The sequence below is a fragment of the Lipotes vexillifer genome, unplaced genomic scaffold (assembly GCF_000442215.2).
Source record: "Lipotes vexillifer unplaced genomic scaffold, Lipotes_vexillifer_v1.1 scaffold802, whole genome shotgun sequence".
Taxonomy (NCBI): Eukaryota; Metazoa; Chordata; class Mammalia; order Artiodactyla; family Lipotidae; genus Lipotes; species Lipotes vexillifer.
The window spans coordinates 1,167,076-1,193,689 of NW_006790237.1; the positions used below are offsets into that span (position 1 = coordinate 1,167,076).

The following is a 26,614-nucleotide window of genomic DNA, read 5'->3' on the forward strand; positions in this document are numbered from 1 at the left end:
GGGAGTGCGGCCTCTTAACCACTGCGCCACCAGGGAAGTCACAAAGCTTTCAAGATTAATATAAAAATTAGTGGCCTAATAATAGGCATGCCGGGCTTGGTGGCACAGTGGTTAAGAATCCGCCTGCCAATGCAGGGGACACGGATTCGGGCCCTTGTCCGGGAAGATCCCACATGCCGCGGAGCAACTGAGCCCGCGTGCCACAACTACTGAGCCTGCGCACTAGAGCCTGCGAGCCACAACTACTGAGCCTGTGTGCCACAACTACTGAGCCTGTGTGCCACAACTACTGAAGCCTGTGTGCCTAGAGCCCATGCTCCGCAACAAGAGAAGCTACTGCAATAATAAGCCCACACACCACAATGAAGACCCAACGCAGCCAAAAATAAATTAAATAAATTAATTAAAAATAAATAAAAAAATAAATAATAGGCATGCCTCCTCATTAACACATTCATTAAAAACACCTAGGGTGGGTCTCATAACCATGATTTCTAAATAGAACAGGAATGACATTTGGAGGCAGATTAGTTATTACTGTAACAAGTCATATACATTTCGTGGCTTATAATAACACTCTAATCTCAGTTTCTCTGGGTCAGGGGCGCGGGTGCAGCTTAGCGGGGTGCTTGGCTCAGGATGTGACTATGCTGCTATCAAGGTTTCAGCTTCAATCTCATCTGAGGCTCGGGGGCCTCTTCCCAGTGCACGTGGTTTTAGCAGGACAATCAGTGTGGCCTCACCTGATTAAGTCAGGCCCACCCAGGAAAATCTCCCTTTTGATGAATTTAAAATTAACCAATTTGAGGGACTTCCCGGGTGGTCCAGCGGTTAAGACTCTGCTCTCCCAGTGCAGGGGGCTCAGGTTCGATCCCTGGTCAGGGAACTAGATCCCGAATGCTGCAACTAAGACCTGGCACAGCTAAATAAATAAATAAATTAATTAATTAAAAGAACTAACCAATTTGAAGCCTTAATATCATCCGAAAACTCCCTTCACCCTTGCCATATAAGGTCACCTAATCAAGGGAGTGACATCCATCTCCTTTGTCATATAACCCAACCTACTCCTTGGTATGTAACACCGGGGGGCAGAGATCATGGGGGCCATCTTAGAATCCTGCTGACCACAGGAGTATCTACAGCAACTGTCATGTGACATGCAAATCTCTGTGATTTATATTGCGGGACCAGGCACAGGAGCTAATTCTATTTTGATGTGTTGCCCAAATTCTCAGTTGAAGGAAGGACCGAGTTCCAGTTTAGTGAGAGATGTAAGTTTCTACCATCACAGCTCGTGGACACTTGACTCTCCAGTTTGACTCAGGTCTTCTAGCCACACTTTTTTTTTTAATTTTATTTTTTAAATTTTTGGCTGCGTTGGGTCTTAGTTGTGGCATGCGGGATCTTCATTGCGGTGCGCGGGCTTCTCTCTAGTTGCAGCGTGTGTGTTTTCTCTCTGTAGGTGTGACACGCAGGCTCCAGAGAGCGTGGGCTCTGTAGTTTTGTGGCACGTGGGCTCTCTAGTTGAGGCGCGCGGGCTTAGTTGCCCCGCAGCATGTGGGATCTTAGTTCCCCAACCAGGGATCGAACCTGCATCCCCTGCATTGGAAGGCAGATTCTTTACCACTGGACTGCCAGGGGAGTCCCTCTAACCACACTTCTAATCGCACCAACTCCCCGGTGATCTTGTCCATTCCATGACCTAGTGCAGCACTGGCCAACAGAAATATAATATGAACCACATGTGTTATTTCGAATACACTAGTAGCCCCATTAAAGCAAAGTAAAAAGTAACAGGTAAATTAATTTTAACAATAATTTTTATTTACCCCATTTATCCAAAATAGAATCATTTCAACATGTAATCAATATAAAAAATATTAATGATATATTATAGATTCTTTTTTTACGTGAAGTCTTCAAAATCTGGTGTGTGTTTTACAGCCATAGCAAATCTCAGTTGAGACTTGCCATGGTCCGTTGCTCAGTTGTCCCATGTGGCGGCCATCTTGGAAAATGCAGAATTTGACTCTGACGACTCCCCCAGTTTTGCCTCCAGCTCAGACTTCTACCCTGTACTCTGTACCCAATGACATTAGGTTATTTCCTAGTGTTGTAGAGAGTTTGTTACAATTTTTTGTTCTTCATAGCAACACAGAGCAAAAGTAATTGGGTTAAAATGCTTGGAAATCAGAAAAAGAAAAAAAAGGTAAAAGGAAACAAACACCCTGCTGAAACATTTGGAGAAATAGAAAAGGAAAAAAAAAAAAAGATCCATGCAACATACAATGTAGGGTCAAGACTTGGGCTCAGATAACCGATTAATTGGAATTCGTCAAAATGAAAAACTCTCTGCTTTTCAAAGGCAACGTTAAGAAAATGAAAAGACAGGTCACCGATTGGGAGAAAGATTTAAAGTAGATATACCGGGCTTCCCTGGTGGCACAGTGGTTGGGAATCCGCCTGCCAAGGCAGGGCACACAGGTTCGAGCCCTGGTCCAGGAAGATCTCAAGTTCCGCGGAGCAACTAAGCCCCTAAGCCACAACTGCTGAGCCCACGTGCCTGGAGGCAGTGCTCCGCAAGAAGAGTCCACCTCAGTGAGAGGCCCGCGCACCGCAGTGAAGAGTGGCCCCCACTCGCCACAACTAAAAAGAAAGCCCGCGCGCTGTAGCAACGACCCAAAGCAGCCAAAAATAAGATAAATAAATTAAGGGGGAAAAAAAAAAGTAGATATACCTGACATAGACCTGTATCCAGAATCTATAAAGAACGTTTATGATTTGTGAATAAGAAAACAACACTGTTTGTAAAAATACACAAAAGACTTGAGCAGACACTTGACAAAAGAAAATATACAAATGGCCAATAAGCACATGAAACGATGCTGAACAACACTGGCCGTCAGGGCAATGCAAGTCACAACCAGGAGATAATCTCTTCATACCTACAAGAGTGATTAAAATTATACACTGTTTTTTTTTTTTTTTTTTTGCGGTATGCGGGCCTCTCACTGATGCGGCTCCTCCCGCTGTGGAGCACAGGCTCCGGACGCGCAGGCCCAGCGGCCATGGCTCACGGGCCCAGCCGCTCCACGGCATGTGGGATCTTCCCAAACCGGGGCACAAACTCGTGTCCCCTGCATCGGCAGGCAGACTCTCAACCACTGCGCCACCAGAGAAGCCCCTAGACTGATTTTATGACGTGCTGGAGGGGATGTGGAGCACTAGAACTCTCTTGCATCACTGATAGGAATGCAAAATGGTAGAACACCATGGGAAACCTGAGGGCAGTTTCTTACAAACATACACCTAGGGGACTTCCCTGGCGGTCCAGTGGTTAAGACTCGGTGCCTCCACTGCGGGGGCCACGGGTTTGATCCCTGGTCGGGGAAGTAAGATCCTGCCTGCCGCATGGCGCAGCCAAAAAACCAAACAAAAACAAAACAAAAAACCCATACACCTAGCCTATGACCCAGCCATGTGCTCCTAGGTTTACCCAAGGGAAGTGAAAGTGTACGTCCACAGAAGGACCCGGACATGATCGTTCATGACCACTTTATTCATACCAGCCCTATGAAAACCACCCAGATGTCCATCAACAGGAAAATGTGATCCATCCATACAATGGAATACTCCTCAGCAGTAAAAAGGATTGGACAACCATTATATGCGACATGAACGAATCTCAAAAACATTATGCTGAGGGACAGACACAAAAGAGCACATACTGTATAATTCCATTTATACGAAATTTTAGAAACGGAAAAGCTGCACTATAGTGACACAAAACAGAAAGTGATTGCTTCTGGGGTTGGGTGGGGGAGGTGTTGACTAGAAAGAGTCGTGAAGGAACTTTCTGGGTGACGGATACATTCCACAAGTTGCATTTATCTTCATTCAACTAGTAACTTTTTCTGCAGGTCCAGGAAAGCTTCCTGGAGGAGGTGGCGACTAAGCTGTGCCCTGACTGACGTATAGGAGTTGGCCAGACGAAGCGGGTGGGTGTTCCCGGCAGGGGTGGGATTTGGCAAAGGCCAAGTGGCTTGAATGGAGTCACTGGGTTTAAAATACTTGGAACAATTAAGTGGAGGGTTAGGGGTTCAATGCCTCGACGCCTGAGTCCTATTCCTGACTTGCTTCGGGACCCCGGACATAACCTCCCTCTCTTTGGGCCTCTCATTGCTTCAGTTTTCCCTCAGGAAAATGGGCACGAGCTCCCTTGTTCCCCCTGGATTTCCCACAGCCTGTGAGAAGCCGCCGAATGGATGATGAGTGACAGTTCGTTTGAGCCAATCGCTGGAGCCTAAAGCCCTGTCTTCTTTTCTCGTGGGCCAATCGCCATGTTCTCCTTGAAGCCGGCCGCTTGGCGGAGGCTGGCCAAAGGCCTCGTGACGTCACAGATTCGATAAACCAATAGCAGCTATGAGGAGGCGGGTCATTTTGGTGATAGACAGCTCTATTTCAAGATGTCCGCTTAGCGCGGGGTCCGCCGGGAAGCTTTGAGGCGGTGCTGGGGGAGTAGGGGCGGGAACTCCCGGTAGATTTTGCCCAATCATCAGTCGTACTTCTTGCGACAGACGGGCAGTCTTTCCCATCCCGGTCGACTTATGGGGGCGGGGTTCGGCACGCCAGACTGGGCGGGCCCCTCGACTTTGATGGGCGTCTTCTTCACCCAATTGCTAAACGGTATTCCCAGACGGGTCACCTCCATTGCCAATGAGATTTCCTGGCGGGGTCGCGGTGGGCGGGCCTTGGACCCTCCGGTATAAGGCGGTCCCGGGGGAGTGCGAAGAAGGGGGGGGGTCTCGGCGGCCTGAGGAGGAATAGGCGCGGGTGAAGATGGCGGCAGCCGAGGCCGCGAACTGCATCATGGAGGTGAGCGCCTGGAGCGCCGTCAGGGGCAGGGGCGGGGGCCGGTTTGGAGGTCGGTATTTTATGCCTCCGTCTTGGGGAAGGGGCTCTGAGTCGCCGGATTGGGGCTGTGGCCCCCAGCCGTACGGAGGGGGCGCCGCATTCTCCGGATCTGGAGATACCGTTTGAAGTGCGGGTTCCCTAGCTTTCGGGGGCCGGAGGCAGGACGCCGCTCCGAGGGTCTCCTGCCCCCTTCCACGTGGAGGAGGGCTGGGGGCGCTTCCGGCCTGGCCCCCACGTGGCCGCGGCGCGGTGGGTGGGGAGGTGGTGTGCCGTGCCCGCTGGCCCGGCGGGTTCCACGTGCGGGACAAAGGCCCCGCCCCCGGCCGGGGGAGGGGCGCCCCGGGGGGGCGGAGAGGAGGCTCCGACCCTCCTTCTGAGGCCCCCTGCCCCCCTCCCCGGGGATCGTGACAGGCACCTCGGGATGGGACTTACTTGGGGACCTGCGCGAAGTAAAGAGTCTCTTGGGAGGGGCAGTGTATCTCGACTCTCAACAAATCCCTTCCCGGACCAGGGCATCTGTTCAGGCATCCGTCCAGGTTTCGTGCACTCTTGTGTTGAGATTGTAGGAAGACGAAAGATTGGTTCCCTCCGGGCCCCCCTCCCACCCCCTGTTTCCTGTCCCTGGATTCTCCCCTCTTTGGGAGCTAGGGGGATGGGGCATGCCCCTGTGACCTCCCTTTGGTTGGTGGGGGGGCATCTAGCTGAAGGAGATCCTTCCGGCTTAGGCCCTGTGCACCCCCTTGTGGCCATTTCTGGGTGTGTGGGAGGGACATCTTTTTCATGGGGCGTGTCCCAAAGCCCACCTCCCGTCGAAGCCCTCCCGGGCGAGGGGAGGGAGAATCTGTACTGGGAAGGGGATGTGAGGGAATGAACGCAGCGAACTTTACCCCCTTCTGGAGCCCGTTCACTCCCTGGGGCATTTGTGAGGGTGGGAGTTGACCTCCCCTTTCCTGAGGCCCTGTTTGAGGGTCCTGAGCCTGGTTGCCTGAAATGGTGTCCCGTGAGGTTTGATTCTCGTGCAGCCCTATGGGGCTGGTTCCGGTGCTGTGTTTCAAGCGCTCTGGGGGCTTGTTTGGCGGAGGTATCAGCGGTGTTGAGAAATGCGCCCCGGTGGGAAATCCTCTCACCAGCAGCCCTTCGTAATCCGCGTCATTCACTGGCTTGGGAGGATAGAGGTGGTGCTTGGAGCCCAGGAGGTCATGTCTGTGATTTCACGCTTCTTGGAGCCTAGAGGGTGGTTACATTGGGAAAAGCTCTAATCTGATGGGGTCTCCCTACTCTCACCCCTTACTTTGTAGCAGTCTCTGGGATGGGAGGTCGGCTCCCAAGATGCATACCTTGGGGGGCAGCCCCTAGGGGTCACTCCAATGACTCCTATCCCCCTCGGCTCTCTCCTGGACCAGGGCCTGTGTGGGTGGAGGAAGTATCTTCCCCAGAGGTTGCCCCAGGACTTTGCCCCACACCTGGGGAGTTTCAGGGCCTGGGATGGTTGTTTGAATGGAGGGTAGGTGGGCTTGAGGGTCCAGAGTCTGGCCTCCTCCCTGGTATTCTACCCTCCTGGGCAGCGGGTGATAATCGAGGAGGTTGGCTCTCACTGGTTTTGTTTGGGACTCCCTGAGTCCAAGGCAGGAGCTAGCGGCCGGGGTGCCAGCTCTGGTGGGGGCGTCTGTGTGCCACACCTCCTTTCTGGAATCCTCTCAGATGAGAGACTGGTTTGCGGAGGTGGCAGGTGCCCAGTGGGTACACCCTGCCAACCACCCTCCCCCAACTACTCATGGCACCCCAGAATGGGGGTTTGTGTCAGGAAGTGTCACCTAATCTGGGGGGATTAGGTGATGAGGGGGAGTGACAGCTGGCAGTGCCTGTGTGCCCAGTGGGTGCCAGTTCCTCTGGCCTGGATGGGGGAGGTGTGTGTCATCAGGTGCCTGGCCAAAGAGGGGCAGTGTGGGTGCAGGCCACCATCTCTCCAGCCACAGCTGGGGTAGAACCCCCCTTCCCCCTCTACTCCCCCCCACCTGCCCCGCACCCTTTTAAAAACAGCCTTGCCTCTTTATTTGTCCACTCTCCTCAAAAAAAAGCAAAATTGTAGGAAACACCTCCTTCTCCCCCAAGAGCCCGGGTCCCTTGGCCTGGCCCTCCCCTAGTCACTCCCAGTAGCTAATCCTTTCTCCCTGTTACTCTCTCCTAGAATTTTGTAGCCACCTTGGCTAATGGGATGAGCCTCCAGCCGCCTCTTGAAGAAGTAAATATCCTTTTGTGAGACCCTTCCCCACATATACATGTCTTGGCACACATCAGGCCCTTTCTAGTGGTCTTAACTATGATCCCTCCTGCTTCAAATCAGTTTACCCTGTGCCCCGGAAACACTTAGTACAAACTCCCTCCAGGTTTGTGGCCCCTATCTGGCCTCCCCCGACACTGTGGCTACTTCCTTAACTCCATTTCCAGCCCCCCTTTGTCCTTCCCTATGTCTGTCCCCGTTCTGCCTTCCCCTCTCCTCCCCTCCCCAGCTGTGGGCTGAGCTAGAGACGGGGGCAGAGAGACTGGAGAGATGGTAGGCGTGGCTGAGGTATCAGGGGTGCTCTCCTGGATGGTGCTCTGGGGGGGTCCTGGAAGAGGAAAATGGGGTGTTAGGTTTGGGGGTTCCTGGGAGAGGCAAGATGGCAGGCGGGGCCTTTAGGGTTGCCATGGTACGGTTTGGGAGGGTGGTTCTGTACTCCAGGGAGAAGTAGGGACCTGGAGGCTTAAGAGTCTGTGGGGAGCCCCCAGCTTTGACCCCTGCTCCCATCCGCTCCCTCCCAGGTCTCCTGTGCCCAGGCAGAAAGCAGCGAGAAGCCCAACGCTGAGGACATGACGTCCAAAGATTACTACTTTGACTCCTATGCTCACTTTGGCATCCACGAGGTATGGACAGACAGCTCATAAGCCTGCTGAATCTTCAGGGGGGTTAATGTTTGGGAGGGCTAGAACTTAATTTCCAACGCATGCGCACTGCCTTCCCTGGCAGCGGGCCTCCCCTCTGCGCATGCGAGGCTCACGCTCCAGGGTCGCCTCTCCCAGCCGTTGCCTTGGAGGCAGAGGTTAGCCTGGTTCTCTGCTGTGCCCCTCTTGGGAGGCTGGGGTGGAAGTGCGCATGTGTGCCTGAGACTTCAGCCAGAGTTCAGGGCCTGCCGGTCTCTGCCGCCCGCTTGTGACCGGCGGCGGGATTGTCCCCCAGCTGCTCGTGCCCAGTGTGCTGAAGGCTTCTCGACCCTTTTGCACGCGATGGAGGCTGAGGTCCCAGAAAGCAGCTGGGATGGAATTGTGAAGATTTTTTTTTTTAATTGTTATAAAATATACATAACAAAATTTACCATTTGCAAGTATGCGGTTCAGTGGCATTAACTTGCTGAGGACTTTTTAAAGCCAAGGCTCACAGGGGCTTAGGTGGCAATGGTAGAACCTAAGGTGGCTGATATGGGAATTTAGTCCACCTAATCCGATTTTACAAATAGGGAAACTGAGGCGTATGGAAGGGAAATGACTTGTTCCAATGGGACTAAAGCAAGTTTGAGGTCTGAGCTCTAGCTCTCGAAACAGTCAGTGTGTTGGAGGCCAGGGCACCCTGTTTTACAGTTGGGGATGCAGGCCCCCTCATGATATCTTTGTACCCACCCCCTCCAGGAAATGCTGAAAGATGAGGTCCGCACCCTCACGTACCGAAACTCCATGTTTCACAACCGGCACCTTTTCAAAGACAAGGTGGTGCTGGATGTGGGCTCTGGCACAGGGATCCTCTGCATGTTTGCTGCCAAGGCTGGGGCCCGCAAGGTCATCGGGGTGAGTGACCTGGGCAGCAGGCAGGCCTGGGCCTGGGGACGGAAAGGGGGCCCCTTGGGGCTCAGGGATTGGGTGGAGGAGGATGGGGACTGAGGGTGGGACTGGGGGGGGGCTCTCACCCTCCCTTCTTCTGGGCCCCCAGATCGAGTGTTCCAGTATCTCTGATTATGCGGTGAAGATCGTCAAAGCCAACAAGTTAGACCACGGTGAGCCCAGGAAGAGAACGGGTTGGTGGGGAGGGAGCGGGTGTTCCCAGCTTCCCCGGGGCCCTCGGCAAGGGGATGGGGGCCACTGAACTCACATTCAGGGGTTCCTCCTCTGTGGACTCTAGGCTGCCAACAGCCTAAGAATCCAGCCTTCTCAGAACCCACCACCTGACAAGTCATCTTAGAATCTGAGTGCAGAAGTTGCAAGCTCAGTGCCTCAGTCTTTAGAAAAGGGGGGGTGGGGGGCGGGGCAAGAAGCAGTCTTTCGTTTTTTCAGTGTTAGAGTCACGTGGTTGGCATCTGAGGGCCTGTAGTAAGAAGTCTCCTACCTGCCTCTCAGCCGCCCTTCTCTGAGTGCAGCCAATGGTCCCTTCTGGAGAAGTCTGCACCTATGAGCAAATATACGTGTGTGTGTGTTTCTACGTTCACGTGCCGGTTTTTGACACAGATAGCATTTCATACACATTAATACAAATCTTCTGCCCTTTGCTTTTTTCACCTGCTTATCGTGTGGTTTAACACTTTTCACGATGTTGAGAGGATCTTGCTTTTTGATGGCTGCCATCATCTGTCTGCACATACACCAGCTTTCTTAACCAAGTCCCTGGTGATGAGCATTTAAGCTTCCTAGGTTTCCATCCCCCTACGTGTAACGTCATTGTCATCTCATATACGAACTAGTGTATCTGTGAGGTCAGTTCATAAAAGTAGGATCGTGTGGGTCAAAAATGGAAGTTGCACAGATACTGCCAAATTGTCCTTCCCACCTGCAAGGTTTGAGGGGCAGAGAACATGGGAAGATGGTGGGTTTTTCAGATGTGAGGGCTCTTGGCATTCTAGAAGCTGAAGGGATTTTATTAAAAGAGACTAATATAATGCATCCCCAAGTACCCATCACTCAGCTTTAAATATCTCCTTTTGAAGCAAATTCCGACTGTATAAGTACTGCTGCCTGTGTCTCTAATAGATAAGGCCATTTTAAAAGCATGACCTGGGCTTCCCTGGTGGCACAGTGGTTGAGAATCCACCTGCCAATGCAGGGGACACGGGTTCGAGCCCTGGTCCAGGAAGATCCCACATGCCGCGGAGCAACTAAGCCTGTGTGCCATAACTACTGAGCCTGCACTCTAGAGCCCGTGAGCCTGGAGCCTGTTCTCCGCAACAGGGGAAGCTACCACAATGAGAAGCCCATACACCGCAACAAAGAGTAACCCCCTCACCTCAACTAGAGAAAGCCCATACGCAGCAGTGAAGACCCAACATAGCCAAAAATAAATAAGATAAATACATTAAAACACACACACACATACACACCACACACACAAAACATGACCTGGCGGTCCAGTGGTTAGGACTTGGTGCTTTCACTGCCGGGGCCGGGGTTTGATCCCTGGTCGGGGAACTAAGATCTCACAAGCTGCAGAGTGCAGCCAAAAAAAGAAAAAAAAAAAAGACCATGACTGTTAGTGGGAAAATCTTATTTATTTATTTATTTTTAATTTTTCTTTTTTTGAAAAACAAAACAAAACAAAACCCTAGCATCGAGGGCTGACTTTTAATAGGTTGCAGCGAGGGAGCTGCTCTGCTGAGTATGAAACCCTGACCCAGAAGCAGGTCATCTAAGAATGGTTTAGCAGCTTCCCCACGAATGTGCAGTGCATGACGGGCGAGGGGTTAGCCACCTTTCTGACTGCGCCTCATGTCCCAGGACGAAGGGCTCTCCGCACCGGGCCCTAGGTCTGACTGTTAGTGGCAAAATCTTAATGTCACCTAATACCTAATCTACGTAAAGTTTTTGCTCCTACCTCAAAAATACCCCATGATGAATGAATTTTAAAACTAAGTTAACAGGGTGTGGCTTCAGCTCGCGGAGTTCTTTGTAGATGCCCCAATACAACCCCCAGCCCTTCCTTGAGAAGACAAGGGCTTTCCCAGTGGGGTCCCCAGGTCCTGGACCATCCCCCATCCCCCCCAAGGGAGGCGAGCAGATGGGCCTCCTCTGGGCTGGTGGCATGTGCCCTTGTCTGCTCCCCAGTGGTGACCATCATCAAGGGGAAGGTGGAGGAGGTGGAGCTTCCGGTGGAGAAGGTGGACATCATCATCAGCGAGTGGATGGGCTACTGCCTCTTCTACGAGTCGATGCTCAACACCGTGCTCTACGCCCGAGACAAGTGGCTGGTGAGGCCCCCAGTGGGGCGGGAGCAGCTGATGCAGGCCAGGGTCCTTCGGCTGTTTTGTTGAGCATGTCAGGGTCTAGGCAGAAAAGGAAAGCCATGCTAGGTATTTCCCACAGTGGCAGTGAATACAGGGGATTGAATACATCTACACAGATGTTAGGAGGCCCACAGCCAAGACGGAGGGGAGCCGGTACTGGAAGCTAGACAGGCACAGGGAGATGGTACAGTGTCAGGAGAGTTAGTGCTGGGAAGAGAATGATAGCAGGGCATAGGGGTAGGGAGGGATTGGGGGGCTGTCGTCCCAGGTGCTCAAGTCAGAGCAGGCCTCCCACGGGAGGTGACTGAGACCTGAACAGAGGATGGGAAGGAGCTGCGTGGGATCTGAGGGGAAAGGCACCCTGGGCAGAGGATTTCAGCCAGTGCATAGGTTCTGGGGCAGGAGTGCGCCTGCTGTGTGTTGAGCAGCGGCGAATTTGTAGTGGAATGAGGATCTGGAGGAGCACTGGGGGGCGAGGGGTGGAGGGGCCTGTGCAGATCTTGCGTGACCCCTGAGAGAGTTTGCTTTACTCCTCAGGGGAGTGGGGGCGGGGGGGTGCTTCTGAGGATCCCTCAGGACCTCTGAAGGACAGGGTCTGACTTAGATGCTCCTGGGAGCCATCAGGCAGCCATCCGGGGAGCAAAACGAGGGCTGAGGCTGGGGACCAGTGAGCGGGCCGCTTCGGGAGTCCACGTGGGAAATGTTGGTAGCCCAGACCGGGGCGGGGGCGGGGTGGTGGATAAAGAGACAAAACGGGCAAGGAGACAAAATGGGGCAGCGTTGCCGAGGCCCCCCATCCTTCATGCCCTTTGCACTGTGCAGGCACCCGACGGCCTCATCTTCCCGGACCGAGCCACGCTGTATGTGACGGCCATCGAGGACCGGCAGTACAAAGACTATAAGATCCACTGTGAGCTCGGGGCCTGAGGAGCCCGAGGGGTGGGGCAGGCTCGGGGCCGGGTGCCCCCACGGGCTCACCCCTCCCCTCCTCCCCAGGGTGGGAGAACGTGTACGGCTTTGACATGTCTTGCATCAAAGACGTGGCCATCAAGGAGCCCCTGGTGGATGTGGTGGACCCCAAGCAGCTGGTCACCAACGCTTGCCTGATAAAGGTGAGGGGGTGGGGTGGCTGGGTGTCCCGCAGGGTCAACCCAAGAAGGGCCAGTGCGTGGGACCTCAGTGCACAGAGTGCTTGCTTGCCCGAGGTCTTGAGAGCCTGACCGATCTGCTGGAGGTGGCGATAAGACGCCCAGAGAAGCCACTTCATTTAAAGAGCTTTGTGAGCCAGGCATGGCCCTTGGGTTCCAGAACAAGGCAGTGAGTAGGCTGGCCCTGCCCTCAAGGCATACCTCCCCGGAGGGCACGTCCGCCCAAGGCAGGCAGCTAAGACCCCAGGCAGGGCCACCAAATGCAGAAAGCCCAGCGCCATCATTTTTTGAGGTTCCCCCTCTCGACCCGCAGTATCACATGCTGGGATGCTCGTGGCAGGCGAAACTGGGTGGAGGAGGGAGTTTGCAGAGGAGATGGCAGGGCAGACGCCCTGACTGGGCGAGCCTCCGTGGCCTGAGTCAGGAGTCAAGGTTTTGCTTTGAGTGCACCGGGGAGCAGTCAAAGGATTTTAAGCAGGGATGTGACATGATCTGTTTTTAAACTATCGCCTGGCTGATAACGTGGAGTAAGGGATGTGGGGGGAGAGAGCGGGAGCCACGGAACCCTGTTAAGATGCTGCTGCATCGGAGGGGGGGATGGTGGCCAGGGTCAGGGTACAGGCAGTGGAGAGGGGAAAATGGGCGATTCTCTAAGGAACAGTAGTTGTTGTAGGAGGTCGAACTGTCAGATTCGGGGCTGGAGTTGGGAGAGCAGGGAACAGGGCATTCGGCGGGGCACCCGCAGGTTTCCCCGCTGGGCTGGAGATCGGGGAGTGGGGCTCACAAGGCTCATCCCGCAGGAGGTGGACATCTACACTGTCAAGGTGGAAGACCTGACCTTCACCTCCCCCTTCTGCCTGCAAGTGAAGCGGAACGACTACGTGCATGCGCTGGTGGCCTACTTCAATATCGAGTTCACCCGCTGCCACAAGAGGACCGGTTTCTCCACCAGTGAGGCGGGGCCCTGGGGCGGCGGGGGCCCAGGGACCGTGGGGCATGTGACAGGAGTGGCCAGAGGGAGCCACGGGGACACCGAGGACCCGGGTTCTGACGCTGGCTCTGCCAGCCAACCTGAGCGTGCGGTGCCTCCGCTTCCCCGCCCGTGAAACAGCCCCTCCCAGGCTTGACGAGGGTGGAGGGGCCACAGTCACCGCTTAATCGGTAGTCACTGGCAGGTGGGGTGTCCAGGCAGAGGGGAAGGTGTGGGCTGGGAAGGTTAGGAGGCGGGTGAGCCCGGCTGACCCGCCTCCCCCGCCAGGCCCCGAGTCCCCATACACGCACTGGAAGCAGACGGTGTTCTACATGGAGGACTACCTGACGGTGAAGACGGGCGAGGAGATCTTTGGCACCATTGGCATGCGGCCCAATGCCAAGAACAACGTGAGGCTCTGGTGGGGGTAGACTCAGGTGTTTTGGGGCCCCAGCACCCCTCAGCCCCAAGCCTGCCAGCCGGCCTGGCTACACTCTGCTCTGGCCTATCTGTCTGGGGGCCCCCCAGGTCTGTCTATGGACCACAGTTTTATTGAGTACCTACTAGAAACCAGGGGGCCCTGGGGCCCCAGCGGTGATCAGGCTGAACCCCTGCCCTCCTGGGACTCATGTTCTAGACACAGGACAGTCACGTGGTAAATGCCAGCGGGAGGTGACAGGGGCCGGCAGGTATTGGAGCAGGTGGGGGCGGGGCCAGAGGGAGAGCTGACAGGATATCCTCGCCCATGTATGGGGGTGAGGGAAGGAAAGGAGGGCCGTCTCTTCCCCTGTTTTTTTCTCCTGAATACCTGGCAGGACGGAGCTGCCATCAGCCTGAGACACGGTGGGGAAGCAGGTCTAGGGCAAAGTCAGGAGCTTCTGCAGGGCCAGTGTGGGTGTGCCCGCTTTCTAAGTCTAGCCGGATACGAGAACCGGTTTAAGCAGCTATTCTCGACCAGGGATGATTTTGCCCCACCTACCCATGTCATTGTCTGGAGGCATTTTGGGTGTCAACTGAAGAAGGGGTACTGCTGGCATCTAGTGGGTAGAGGCGGGGGAGCTGCTCTATCTGCAGCGCACAAGATAATCCCCCCACAGCGAGGAGTGGTCCAGCCCTAGATGTCAGTAGTGCAGAGGTGGAGAAAACCCAAACTAGAAACTGAAAGAGACCCAGAGAGGGAGGAGGAAGCTGGGAGCCAGGGGTGAAGTGCAGTGAGGACTGAGGGCAGAAGCCGTTGAGGTCATTGGTGACTGCCCCCGTGTGCTGGGGGTGGCGGGCACAAGAGCATTGGCTTCCAGGAAGCCTTGGAGGAGGGGAAGTGGGGGCGGTGGGGCAGGACCACAGAGCTTTTTGAGAGGAGGAAGTTTGCTTCTTGTAAAAGAAGGAGAAAATAACCTGCTGATGGGGCTGGTTTTGATGGGGGAAATCATGATGCAAGAGACAGCAGCTGAGCTCTGCCACCCCACCCAAGGCGGGGGGCATGGCTGGGTTCTAGGTGGGTTTGAGGATGTCACGTGGAGCTTCTCACGGGGAGTCAGGCGGGGTTCAAGACAGATGCTGGGAGTGGGACCGGCAGTGTGGGGTCTCTGGGGAGGGTGTGTAGACGGCCGGGGGGCCCACGGCACCTCAGGTGGGCTGGGGTGGCCACCCCTCCCTACCACACCCCCGCTGCCCTCTGTCTCGGCCTGCCCTGTCTCAGGTTCCCCCTCACGCCCGCACTCTCCCCACAGCGCGACCTGGACTTCACCATTGATCTGGACTTCAAAGGCCAGCTGTGCGAGCTGTCCTGTTCCACCGACTACCGGATGCGCTGAGGCAGCATCCGGGTTCTCCCAACCCGGCCGGGCCGGCCCTGCAAGGGCCCAGGGGCTGCAGCGTTCTTAGGCAGTTTCGGGGCTCCCCCTTCCTCTCCCTCCCACAGAAGGGGGTTTCTGGGGCCAGGGGCGGGGGTGGGGTGCGGGCACATCGTGACTGTGTTTTTCATAACTTATGTTTTTATATGGTTGCATTTACGCCAATAAATCCTCAGCTGGGACGGCTCAGCTTCCTGGGGGCGAAGTGGGGTTGGGGTTCTGTCCTTAGGTGCTGAGATGCCAGGCACCCGGAGCGTGGGGACAGCGCCTGCTGGTGGCTGCCGGTCTCTCTCACCACTTCTGTGTCTCTGGGTCTTACTACACCTCCACCCCACCCCCGCCATCTCTGGGGTTCCACAGCCCTGCTCTCAACTCTTTGGGCCACCTTTGCCCTCAGGTCACTCGCAGGGCCTTCTCCACTGGCTCTCGGGGTCTGTGCCCGCGACCTCCCTCTCTCTCGGGCCTCCTGAGGCCCTGGTCCCTCTTGTCCCCAGTGGGCCAGACTTCTGCTCCCAGCTGCCCTGCTGGGCTGGGGGAGGGCTGGGGTGTGGGTTCCCGGCACAGCTGGGCCCTTAAGTTCCCCAGAAAGCTCTCTCTCCCGCCTTCTCCCATCACACACATTGTTCCTCTCTGGCTGTTTTTTCCTGTCCAGGACCCTCCAAGGCCAAACCAGGGCTGACTGGCAGTGACTACTGCCCTGCCCTCTCCATCTGGGGAAACTGAGTCGGGGGGGGGGTGTTGGAGGGGGATAGAGTTCTTTTATTTATTTATTTTTGGCTGCGTTGGGTCTTTGTTGCTGAGCGCAGGCTTTCTCTAGTTGTGCTGAGTGGGGGTTACTCTTCGTTGTGGTGCGCGGGCTTCTCTTTGTGGTGGCTTCTCTTGTTGCGGAGCACAGGCTCTAGGCACGCGGCTTCAGTAGTTGTGGCACACGGGCTCAGTAGTTGTGGCTCGTGGGCTCTAGAGCGCAGGCTCAGTAGTTCTGGCGCACGGGCTTAGTTGCTCCACTGCATGTGGGATCTTCGCAGACCAGGGGACCAGGGCTCGAACCTGTGTCCCCTGCATTGGCAGGCCGATTCTTAACCACTGCACCAGGGAAGTCCGGGGATAGAGTTCTTTGTGGGGGTGGGTGCCTGCTTCCTCCCCGATCCTGGCTCGGATCCTGGCTCGGAGCGGGGGAGGGGGGGGGTGGTTCCCACCCTTTGCCACACTTTACGGAGATGCACACTGAGGCTCCATTACCCTGCTTCACAACTCCCCAGGGGCTGTCTCTTCAGCCCCTGCTGCCGTCATGGTGTCTACACGTGCCTGCCCTTCCCTTCTCCAGTCGCTGGTCCCCCAGGTCTGCGTCCACACTACCTGGATCACCGGAGACGGAATCCCAGGCTTTTCTTTCCATGGCCCTCCTACACCTGCTTCAGTACAGCTGGAGATCTGGGCCTGCCTGCACCCCACACCCGTCTACGCCTACTCCTCTTCTACCAGGAGGGCGTTAGGGCTCAGACTCTTCAACTTCTGGTGGCTGTCTTTGCCACCTGTCCCAATTGCCAGTGTCCCACGTTGCCCAGCCCCCTCGCTGGAAGTCGCCTGTCCCCTGAGACTTAACGCTAGTCGGGTCCCTGACAGAGATGTGGGTGAGTTCGCATCTAAGTAGCCTAGCGCTTCCCCGCCCCCACCCCTTTCCTGGAAGCCAGAAGCTGCGACGTCACTTGCAGGTGTCAGCTGCCCCGCCCCTCCTCTCCGCCTTAAAGGGGTCGCGTCTCCCGAGGACACCCAGGGGCGTAGATAGCACCTCGGCGGGACCCGTGAGGGCTCAGTGGCCGCGGTGCGGGAGGTGGGTGTCCGGATCCTAATCCTGCCCTTCTGGCGTGGTGTGGCTCTCGGCCTCCGTTTTCTCGGCCTGAGAAGTGGGGACGCCCGGATTCCTCGCACTGAAGCAGGCGCTCAGGGGGTATTTTCCAGGCCCGGGAAGGGGGTGGGGCCGCAGCCCAGAGGAGCCGCTTCACCCACCGGTTTCTCGGACCCCGCCCGCCCCACCCCCACGATGACCGCCCACATCCTCCTGCTGTTGCTCCTCGCCTCCTCCACCCTGGGGGACCCGGACTCCGCGGGCAGGTGAGAAACGCCGGTGTCAGCGGGGACAGAGCCGGAGGGAGACCGCGAGGGGCGTGTGACCTCTCTAGGCGGTTTTCCGCTTCGGTGGAATGGGAAGTTGATCAGGAAACGCGCCCGCCAATCTCGGAGTTCTGGGTCGCCCACAGGGCTCCATTTCTCTAGTGGATTGTTTGAACCCGCTTTTCTCTCACGCTCCATCCCCAGGCGGCCCCAGCACCAGGTCTCCCAGCAGCACAGGCACCTCTGTTCACTGGGCACGTGCCAGACGCACCGCCTGCCAGAGATCATATACTGGCTCCGCTCTGCCTCCACCAAGGAGCTCTCAGGGAAGGCGGGCCGCAAGCCTCAGGATCCCCACAGCTATGGGCGCCGCCGGCGGCGCGCGGCCAGACTCCTGCTGCGTCTCCAGGACCCCAGCCTGAGGCAAGGAGGCCAGCGCAGTGCCCAGTTTTCTGGGTGATGTTGGGCACATCTCTGCTCGGCCCCTGGCTTCAGTCTACCCATCTGTGTATCGGGGCCGTGACCCCAAGTTTCTTTTCCCCTAACTCTACCTCCTGGGCTCTCCCCAGGCAGCGACTGGGCTGGACCACGTGCACACCGGACCCAGCATGGACAAAGAATATTAACGTCCAGAGCTGAATAAAACGAGAGTTCCATGTTTCAGTCTCTGCTTGTCTGTGCCCATTCTGGCCTCCCAATCTGAGCTCGGTCCCTGAGCCCCTCACCTTTACCCACGCACTTTTCTCCTCACGGAAGTCCCTCTGGCTAACTTGAATCCAATCTGCTGTAGCACCTCCACGCCAACTTAATCCCTGCAGCTGCATCTTCCGTGGGTGGTCTTGGTGGGCCGACCTGACCCCAAAGCAGTCCTCCCCCCTCTCCTGGGTGGTAGGGCTGAGATTCACTCTGGTTCCCACGCGCGTGGGCTATGAGTTCCAAGCTGAGCTTCCTTCCTCGAAGAGAAAGAAAAGAGACAAAGAGTGGACAGGAGAGCCGAAGAAACTGGGGTTCGGAGGAGAAGTGCTGCGTAGAACGGGGGAGGCCCAATGGTGGAGAATCAGGCGGGTAGGAGTCTGTGGGCTGGGAATCGAACGGAGGGAGGGGATTGGACGCTGGGATTCGAAGGGGCGGGAACTGAGCGCGGGGATAGAAGATTGGAAGGGGGCGGGGTTAAAACCTGGGACTTGAATACCCGGCGAGGCACCCGTTAGGCAGAAATCCGGGTTCCTGAATGTTGGATAGTTGGAGGCGGACAGGTGCTCCGGAGGCCCATCGACCAAGTCTTGGACTCATAGTCACTGGGATTGGGCATATGCAAGTGGGAGGCTTGAGTCCGGCGCTCTAAATCGGGGGCCGGGGCGGTGTACTCGGGCTTGGTCTCCAGGATCCGATCGGCGGACCCCTGACTCAGCGTGGTAAGTGCCGGACTGGAGGGGCCCGAGCTCCTGCGGGGGCTGGAGGATTGTGTCTTGGGTTGGGAGTGCGGGCCTCTCCATCACTTGTCCTCGACGCTCGCCTCTGCTCTCAGCCTCTGCATCCCTGCCCGCGAGGCATGCGCAGTAGGGTGCTTCCCCCCCCACACCGCATCCCCTTCAGCCCGGGGGCGGGGGGAGGGGACGCTGGGCTACCCCAGAGCGTATGAATTTATAGAGAACCCCCACCCAACTCCCCCCTCACTCCCACCCCCCAGCCCCAGCCTTGGAATGGAAAGCGGAAATGGAGTGGACAATGCCAACCCCCGGCAGGTGTTCATTTCAAATGGGTTTGGGACTAATGTTTTTCCCGAGATCCCGCAACTCACGCTGGACCGGTTTCCCGCCCCGAACCCCGAATCTTGAAAGGCCCTTGCGTGGGGGGGGGGCACTGTCCCCGCACCATGTTCTCAGAATAGCCGCAAAAGGGCTATTATCCCGCAAATTATCCCTCCTGCCTTTCTGTGCGTTCACAGAGGTCCCCAGCTGAAGTCCTCCCAATACCGGAGCCTTTCGTCCAGGATCCTCAAGACCCCTCAGGTGGTTAGGGAAGGGGTGAGCTGGCGTCCTATATTCCTGGGTCTGCGGAGAAGGGGCCGGGGGTCTGGAGAATGACCCTCTGTCCTCCTCCCAGGGCTGTAGCGTGACATGGCTGAAGCGCACCAGGCCGTGGGCTTCCGACCCTCGCTGACTTCGGACGCGGGAGAAGTGGAGCTCAGTGCCCCGATGTTGCAGGAGATCTATCTCTCCGGACTGCGCTCTTGGAAAAGGCATCTGTCCCGTTTCTGGGTGAGGAGGGCTGCGGCTTGGTTTCCTTCCGGGAATCGAGTTACCTGCTTCCGGGATGCCTGAGGCTCCCTTCCGACATCCTGGTGGTCCCACTTCTGGGATCCTGTCACCCCTTCTGGGAATTTTGGTGTCTACTTCGGGACCCCTTAAAGCCATTTCTGGGTTCTCTATGGCTCACTTCCGGGATCCTCAACCTCACCTACTGGGAACTGCCATTTACCTCTTGTACCCACTTCCTGGAAGCCCTTCCCACTCTCCCCACACCCACAAACACAACTTTCACCCCACTTTCTAGAACTCAGTCCCCTTACCGTTCCCTTTCATCTCTACCTCTAAACGAGGTGCTTCCGATTCCAGAACCCCATGGCCTGATCAACATCTTGGGTAGCTCACACCCCAATCCTAAAGGCCCCTCCTTTGCCATAGTCCTTACCCACTGGGTCTGAGAGGCCCCTCCTTGCCGCTGCTGTGAACCTCCAGTACCCTCTCCAGTATGTGGTGCACCTTCCCTACAGTTCTGAGATGTGAACCTCCACTATCTGTATCGTCTAGTTACCCATCACCACAAACCCTGCTGCCCCAGCTCTGGAAAAGACAAACTCCTTGCCCTAGAATGCCCTAGAATGCCCACATCTACCCAGGGCCCACGTCAGCCCGACACTCCCTGGTTCTAGAACTCTGGCACCATCTATGTATGGAGTCTCCCTGCTGGTCACACCCTCTTTCTGTGAACACAGGTTTTGAACACCTGTGGGGTCTGCCAGGACTGAGTTTGAATCCTGGCTCTGCCACTGACTAGCTGTGTGGCCTTGGGCAAGCGCATTGCTCTGAGACTCAGGTTCCCCACATGTGAAACAGGAGTGATGGTAGCACCTCCCTCACAGGACAGTTTCGAGGATTAAATGAATTCTTACATTAAACGAATTCTTACAAGTGCTTGGCCATGGCAAGTGCTGAGTAAGTGTTAGCTTTAGATTATAATATTGTTCGTCATTTACCAAATATCTGTGGAGCATCTGTTAAGGGCCTGGCACTGTTTGGAGCACTGGGGACACAGCAGGGAGCAAGACGGACAGATCTGCCCTCATGGAGCTCATGATCAAGCTGGAGAAGTCAATAAAGAAGATAAATAAGCAAACCATAGAGTATATTAGGTGGTGACATGCTATGGAGGAAGATAAAGCAGGCAGGGAAGAGGGAGCATGGAGGTGTTATAATAAAACCAGGGGGCAGCCCAGGAGGATCTCTGGAAGCTGAGACATTTGAGCAGGGTGGATCACACTTCTGTGGCCATATTCGTTGTTAAAATGGTTATTAAAATAGAGATGTATCTGCTCCAGTGAATAAATAGCCACTAACCCAAACTCCCAGAGAGACCCTGCCCCTGGAACCCCCTGCACCTCAGGCCAACCAGCAGCTAAAATGTTAACCTGGGGTTAAATACACACATTTATATATATACACATAAATAGACATTTAAACTAAGATCTAATTACATACAGAAAAATGCACAGATTTTTTTTAAGTGTACAGTCCTTGAATTTTGTAACCTGTATAATACCTGTGTAACCAACTCCCCATCAAGACAGCACTGCCATCATTCTAGGATGTTCCTTCGAGCTCCTTTCCAGCCAGCACTCCCTCACCCTCACTGCAAGGCACCCACTGTTCTGATTTCTATGCTTACGGACGGATTTGGACTGGTGTTGCTGTGTTGAATACTTTGACTGTCACCCCTGTATTTGAGTCACCTCTGAAGCTCTTTTCTGACTCATGTCACCTGTTGCAAATGGCCCCCACCAGGTCCTCATATTAGTATTAATTGATAATTGTAATAATGACAACTCTTGCCTTTCTATCACATAGCTGCCTCTCTCCCTGATGGTCACGTGGAGCTCTCACATCCTTCCTCGCCAGTCTGGGACCCCAGGAACCACCCTGAAGCCGTAGCTCCTTGGTCCCAAGATGGGGGCTGTGCCATCAGCAATGCCAGAGCTGTAATTCCATAGACTCATTGCTAAACCATACTTTCTTTTCTTTTTTTAAAATTTATTTATTTATTTTTGGTTGCGTTGGGTCTTTGTTGTTGCGTGCGAGCTTTCTTTAGTTGCGGTGAGCAGGGGCTACTCTTCATTGCAGTGCATGGGCTTATTTTGGTGGCTTTTCTTGTTGCGGAGCACGGGCTCTAGGCATGCAGGCTTCAGTAGTTGTGGCACGCAGGCTCAGTAGTTGTGGCGCACGGTCCTAGTTGCTCTGCGGCATGTGGGACCTTCCTGGACCAGGGCTCGAACCCGTGCCCCCTGCATTGGCAGGCGGATTCTTAACCACTGTGCCACCAGGGAAGCCCTAAATCTTACTTTCTTCACTTAAAAAATGGGAACCTTGACAGTCCCTGCCTCAAGGGATTGTTGTAAGCATTAGTTGTCTTAGTAGAAGGCCTGGCTCACAGAAGTGACCACTCCAGCATCGCGATTCTTGTCTTACATGCCACATAGGTGCTGTGTAGCCTCCAGCATGTTAGTAACTTCTCTGAGTGTCTGCTTTCTCATTTCTAAAATCAAACTAGGTAGTAATGTGTCTCAGGCTCAGTACCAACCAAGCCCTTTGACTCTGTTGCTCATCTGGTCCTCATCAGGGCTTTTTGTTTTTGGCTGTGCCGCGCGGCTTGTGGGGTCTTAGTTCCCCAACCGGGGATCGAACCTGCGCTCCCTGCAGTGGAAGCATGGAGTCTTAACCTCTGGACTGCCAGGGAAGTCCCATTAGGGCCTTCTAAGGTAAGCCTATCATTAGTACCATTTTACAGATGGGGAAACAAAAGCCCAGAGAGGTGCTTTCACTTTTCCCAGGTCACACAGCTGCTAAGATGCAGAAGTAGAGGCAGAGCTAGAATTAGCAGTCTGGCTCTGGAGTCCATGCTGAGGCCCCACTATCCTGGGGTGCTTTTCTAGAATGTGATCTCAATATCTATGCCAAAAGAGCTGTTGTGAATTATGTGCAGTGGGTCACTTGGGCCTAGCATATGGCACGGCATCCAGCACTTAGTGGGTGGTTCATTGGCAGGAGATTTGAGTGGCATCTGAAATCATTTCCAAATGGATATGAAATTCTGAGATACGGCAGACTTCAGAGTTCGGTACCCTGTGGTTCATCCTGGTGCATTAGGGTCACAAGGCATCCCGGATGGTTTAAGTGATTGACAGTGGACCCTGGAGCCAGGGAACCTGGGTTCAAATCCTACCTCCACCACTTCCTGGCCATGTGGCCTTCGACGAGTTCTTCAAACTTACTATCTCCTCGGTTTCCTCACCCATATGATGAAGATAATAATAATTTCTATCTTACTGAGTGACAGGGGAACGAGATAATTTAATGATGCTCCTTGTACTTGGGAAGTGCTATGGAGACATTTCCTGTTATTAGGATGCCCCTGTTCTATGTATGGTAATACAGAGCCCTAGATAGAAGAACTGAAATTTTCTTTTAAAAAGAAAAATTAAACAACAAAAATAACCACATTTGCCAGTAACCTTTTCCTGCCAAGCCAAAGGGAGACTGCCAAGTAACTACATCTCCAGTAGCTTAGCAACAGAGGGGATCATCATCATAATTACTGAGCACCTACAGTGTGCCTGGCTATGAGCTACGCAACTTACCATTCTGCTCCCCCCACCCCGAGCCCTCTGCTTTAGTTTTCTCCATAGCACCTCTCGTCATCCGACCCACTTCACTAAAGCCTTTACTTAGGTAGGTATTGTCTCTATCCCCCATGAGAGCAGGAATCTTGCTGTCTTGTCACTGCTGTTGGACTGCAGTAAGCATTTGTGGAATATTTCCTCATCCAGCCCTTGTGATAGCCCTATGAGCCAAGTACTGGGATTGTTCCCATTCTACAGATGAGGAAACTGAGACAGAGAGGTAAAGTCACTTGCTTGCGGTCACTCTACTAGATAGTGACAGAGCAGAGACCTGAACGCAGAGGGTGGGGACTCCAGAGCCCAAGGTCTAAACCATGATCTCTGAGGCCTTCTTGGTCATTAAAATGTGGGAAGAGGAGAGGGAGTGGTTTCTTGAGCCCTGGTGGTGATACTAAAACCAACAGCAGCTCTTATCCCGGCTTAACCATGCTCTCTGTGTGACTTTGAACCTACGTGTTTTCTTTTGTAAAAAGAGAACATCTTAGTACCTACTTCACGGGGTTGTTGGGAGTTAATTAAAGAGTTAAGCCTTGCAAATGGCACCTGGCATGTAGTAAGTGCTCATTAAATGTTAGTCAACTCTTGGGGCTTCCCTGGTGGCGCAGTGGTTAAGGATCCGCCTGCCAATGCAGGGGACACGGGTTCGAGCCCTGGCCCAGGAAGATCCCACATGCCATGGAGCAGCTAAGCCCGTGAGCCACGACTACTCAGTCTGCGCTCTAGAGCCCACGAGCCACAACTACTGAGCCCACGTGCCACAACTACTGAAGCCCACGTGCCTAGAGCCCGTGCTCCTCACAAGAGAAGCCACCACAATGAGAAGCCCGCGCACCACAACTAAGAGTAGCTCCCGCTTGCCGCAACTAGAGAAAGCCCGCAGGCAGCAACAAGACCCAACGCAGCCAAAAATAAATAAATAAAAATTTAAAAAGAAATGTTAGTCAACTCTAGCATGCTTCCCTGGGAGTCTGATTAGTTACCCAACACTTTCATTCATTCCTCAGTCATCCCATGGCCAGCTCCTGAGCTCTGGACCCTGATGTATAGGGGATACCAGTTTGCTTTTTTGACAGTTTCACCTTCGGGGTCCTGCCTGGGAGTAACCTCTCCTGCAGGAAGCCCTCCCTGACTCCTTCAGGCTGAGCAACCTGCCCTATCCTATCGCCATTAGTACTCACTTCATTCTGGTCTGACCTCCCTGGGGGTAAGACCCAGATGTGTCTGTTCCCCACGGCATCTGGTACACCCAGCTCAGTGCTGAATCAACATCTAAGAATGGTGCTGAGCGGATGGGATAATTGATTGAATAGGTGCCCTTTCCTCTCCGCAGAACGATTTTCTCACAGGTGTGTTCCCTGCTAGCCCCCTCAGCTGGCTGTTCCTCTTCAGTGCAATCCAGCTTGCCTGGTTCCTCCAGCTGGATCCTTCCTTAGGACTGATGGAGAAAATCAAAGAGTTGCTGCCAGACTGGTGAGGTCTCCCACTCCAGCCCAGTAACCTCCTAATCCCTTTCCCTCCACCCAGTAAGTTTCTCTATCAGCATGTATGCCCGTTAAAGAAAAGTAACCCTTGAGACTTACTTGGGGTCAGATAAATAAAGGTACAGACTCAAGTAAAAGGAGGTGATTTCCTCTCTTGTCTCTGTACATTTTCCATCCTGGCTGCTTCTTGCTAAAGGGGATGGTAGCAAACTAGACAATATCCAGTTATGGTTATATATACTAATGGAAGTATGAACTCTGCTAATCTACAGTTGTGTAGTCTTGGGCAAGAGACCTCGCCATTCTTGGTGTCAGGGTCTTCACCTGTAATGTGGGAATAATAATAATTGCTTCTTAGGGTGGTTGGAGGAATTAAACAAAATCATGCATGTGGAACATTCAGTACCGTTACTAGGAGGTTATTAAATGGGAGTGGTTGAATTAGTGTATTTGTTGGGGAAGGTTTGGAAAGCAGATGTGGATGAAGTGGCAGGTTCTAACTCTTGGATTAGTCCTCCTGGGAAAGAAGGTTCAAACTTTGTGCAGATGGCCTCAAAGGGGAGATCCAGGATCAGACATAGAAATTTCTAGGAAGGCTAGATTTACCCACAGAGGGGAAGTGGCTTGCCCCGAGTCCTCCAGGTGGGATTTGCGCACAGCCTGTATGATTGCAACTTTGCAAACATGTTGATTTACTGTATCTTTAGACCAGCATTTCCTGAACTGGAGTTTGTATTGAAGTCACCTGGAAGGTTTGTTACAACACTGATTGCTAGCCTGAACGCCAAGAGATAGAGATCATGGGGCCCAGAAATTTGCATTTCTAACAAGCTCCCAGGTGGTCCTGATGCTGCTGGTCCAAGGGCCACACATTGAGAACCACTGCCTTACAGTGTAATTTGATCTGGTATATTTCACTAGAAATACCACCTCTTATTAAACACCTGCCAATTTCCATGGGAAGTGACTTTAGAAGCTTGGTGTCTCCGCAGTCCTGGGAGGAGATGGTGGGTGTACCGAGAAAAAAATCACCTCTAGCACTTAACAAATGAGGAAACTGGACTTTTTCTGACCAACTCTAATGCTGCAGGATATTCCTCCAACAGCTGAAAGATCAGAGTCAGGGTGTTAGGAACGGCAGGCGCTGGGTGGGGCTGGAGGGGAGGGGTGTTCTGAGGCCCGGAGACCCAGGCCTATACCCTTTTTCTCTATCCCCTCACCCCAGGGGTGGACAGCATCACAGGCTTCGGGGGGCCCTGGCGGCCGCGCTGTTTGCTTCGTGTCTGTGGGGAGCTCTGATCTTCACGCTTCATGTGGCCCTGAGGCTACTTCTGTCCTACCACGGCTGGCTCCTCCAACCCCACGGAGCCATGTCCTCACGCACCAAGACCTGGCTGGTATGGGAGGGGCAGAGCCCTGCTCAAACTCTCTCTGCCCCATTCTCTCTGTGGGTTGCCACCCCGCCACCCCCAACACCTGGCTGCCGGGCTGCAGTGAGGAGTTTAATGAACCACTAATTTTCCGCCAGGCCCTGGTTCGCATCTTCTCCGGCCGCCACCCAATGCTCTTCAGTTACCAACGCTCCCTGCCGCGTCAGCCTGTGCCCTCCGTGCAGGACACCGTGCGCAAGGTGGGCCAGGTACCCGGGGATGGGGCGGGAGGCTGCTGAGCAGTGGGGTGTGACCTGCCGTCTTCCCCTCCTTGCCTCTCAGTATCTGGAGTCTGTCCGACCCGTCCTCTCCGACGAGGACTTCGACTGGACCGCGGCCCTAGCACGGGAATTCCTGAGGCTGCAGGCGTCACTGCTGCAGTGGTACCTTCAGCTCAAGTCCTGGTGGGCGTCCAATTATGTGAGTACAGCATCCTGTAGGCAAAGGTTCTGAGCCGGCCCTCCTAACCCTGCCAGTTTTTCGCCCCGCCCCGCCCCGCCCAGCCCAG

The 26,614-nt window shown here is 54.5% G+C and overlaps 3 protein-coding genes across 6 annotated transcripts in view; all 3 read left to right on the forward strand.

Moving 5' to 3' along the window:
* The first annotated feature begins 4,712 nt into the window (after positions 1-4,712).
* PRMT1 (protein arginine methyltransferase 1) lies at positions 4,713-15,308 on the forward strand. Of its 4 annotated transcripts, XM_007463376.1 has the most exons (11): positions 4,713-4,878; positions 7,106-7,159; positions 7,720-7,821; positions 8,581-8,736; positions 8,879-8,942; positions 10,978-11,120; positions 11,979-12,066; positions 12,153-12,268; positions 13,105-13,255; positions 13,563-13,684; positions 15,005-15,308. In XM_007463376.1, exons 1-11 carry the CDS (start codon positions 4,843-4,845, stop codon positions 15,086-15,088), a joined length of 1,116 nt encoding a protein of 371 aa, XP_007463438.1. In that variant the 5' UTR covers positions 4,713-4,842; the 3' UTR covers positions 15,089-15,308. The 4 variants fall into 4 exon arrangements, with proteins under 4 accessions (XP_007463438.1, XP_007463439.1, XP_007463441.1 ...); XM_007463377.1 differs by lacking the exon at positions 7,106-7,159 and having other exon boundaries at positions 15,005-15,307; XM_007463378.1 differs by lacking the exons at positions 4,713-4,878; positions 7,106-7,159 and adding an exon at positions 7,469-7,486 and having other exon boundaries at positions 15,005-15,088.
* Positions 15,309-17,168: 1,860 nt separating this feature from the next.
* Positions 17,169-17,699, forward strand: ADM5 (adrenomedullin 5 (putative)). Its single transcript, XM_007463380.1, has 2 exons — positions 17,169-17,239; positions 17,444-17,699. Exons 1-2 carry the CDS (start codon positions 17,169-17,171, stop codon positions 17,697-17,699), a joined length of 327 nt encoding a protein of 108 aa, XP_007463442.1.
* Positions 17,700-18,418: 719 nt separating this feature from the next.
* The window catches only part of CPT1C (carnitine palmitoyltransferase 1C), a 20,088-nt gene continuing 11,892 nt past the window's right edge, over positions 18,419-26,614 (forward strand). Inside the window, exons 1-6 of the mRNA XM_007463381.1 lie at positions 18,419-18,654; positions 19,346-19,500; positions 24,526-24,665; positions 25,902-26,073; positions 26,205-26,306; positions 26,389-26,526. Coding sequence (XP_007463443.1) covers positions 19,360-19,500; positions 24,526-24,665; positions 25,902-26,073; positions 26,205-26,306; positions 26,389-26,526 — 693 coding nt within the window. The 5' untranslated portion in view covers positions 18,419-18,654; positions 19,346-19,359. The remainder of the gene's footprint in view (positions 18,655-19,345; positions 19,501-24,525; positions 24,666-25,901; positions 26,074-26,204; positions 26,307-26,388; positions 26,527-26,614) is intronic.

What these genes read in the sequence shown, in the direction of transcription:
- PRMT1 (XM_007463376.1), top strand. Translation starts at nt 4,843, where the DNA reads ATGGCGGCAGCCGAGGCCGCGAACTGCATCATGGAG. An exon ending in GAGGACCGGTTTCTCCACCA is followed by an intron (nt 13,256 to 13,562) that starts GTGAGGCGGGGC and finishes CTCCCCCGCCAG; the next exon opens with GCCCCGAGTCCCCATACACG. An exon ending in GGCCCAATGCCAAGAACAAC is followed by an intron (nt 13,685 to 15,004) that starts GTGAGGCTCTGG and finishes CTCTCCCCACAG; the next exon opens with CGCGACCTGGACTTCACCAT.
- ADM5 (XM_007463380.1), top strand. Translation starts at nt 17,169, where the DNA reads ATGACCGCCCACATCCTCCTGCTGTTGCTCCTCGCCTCCTCCACCCTG. An exon ending in GACCCGGACTCCGCGGGCAG is followed by an intron (nt 17,240 to 17,443) that starts GTGAGAAACGCC and finishes CTCCATCCCCAG; the next exon opens with GCGGCCCCAGCACCAGGTCT.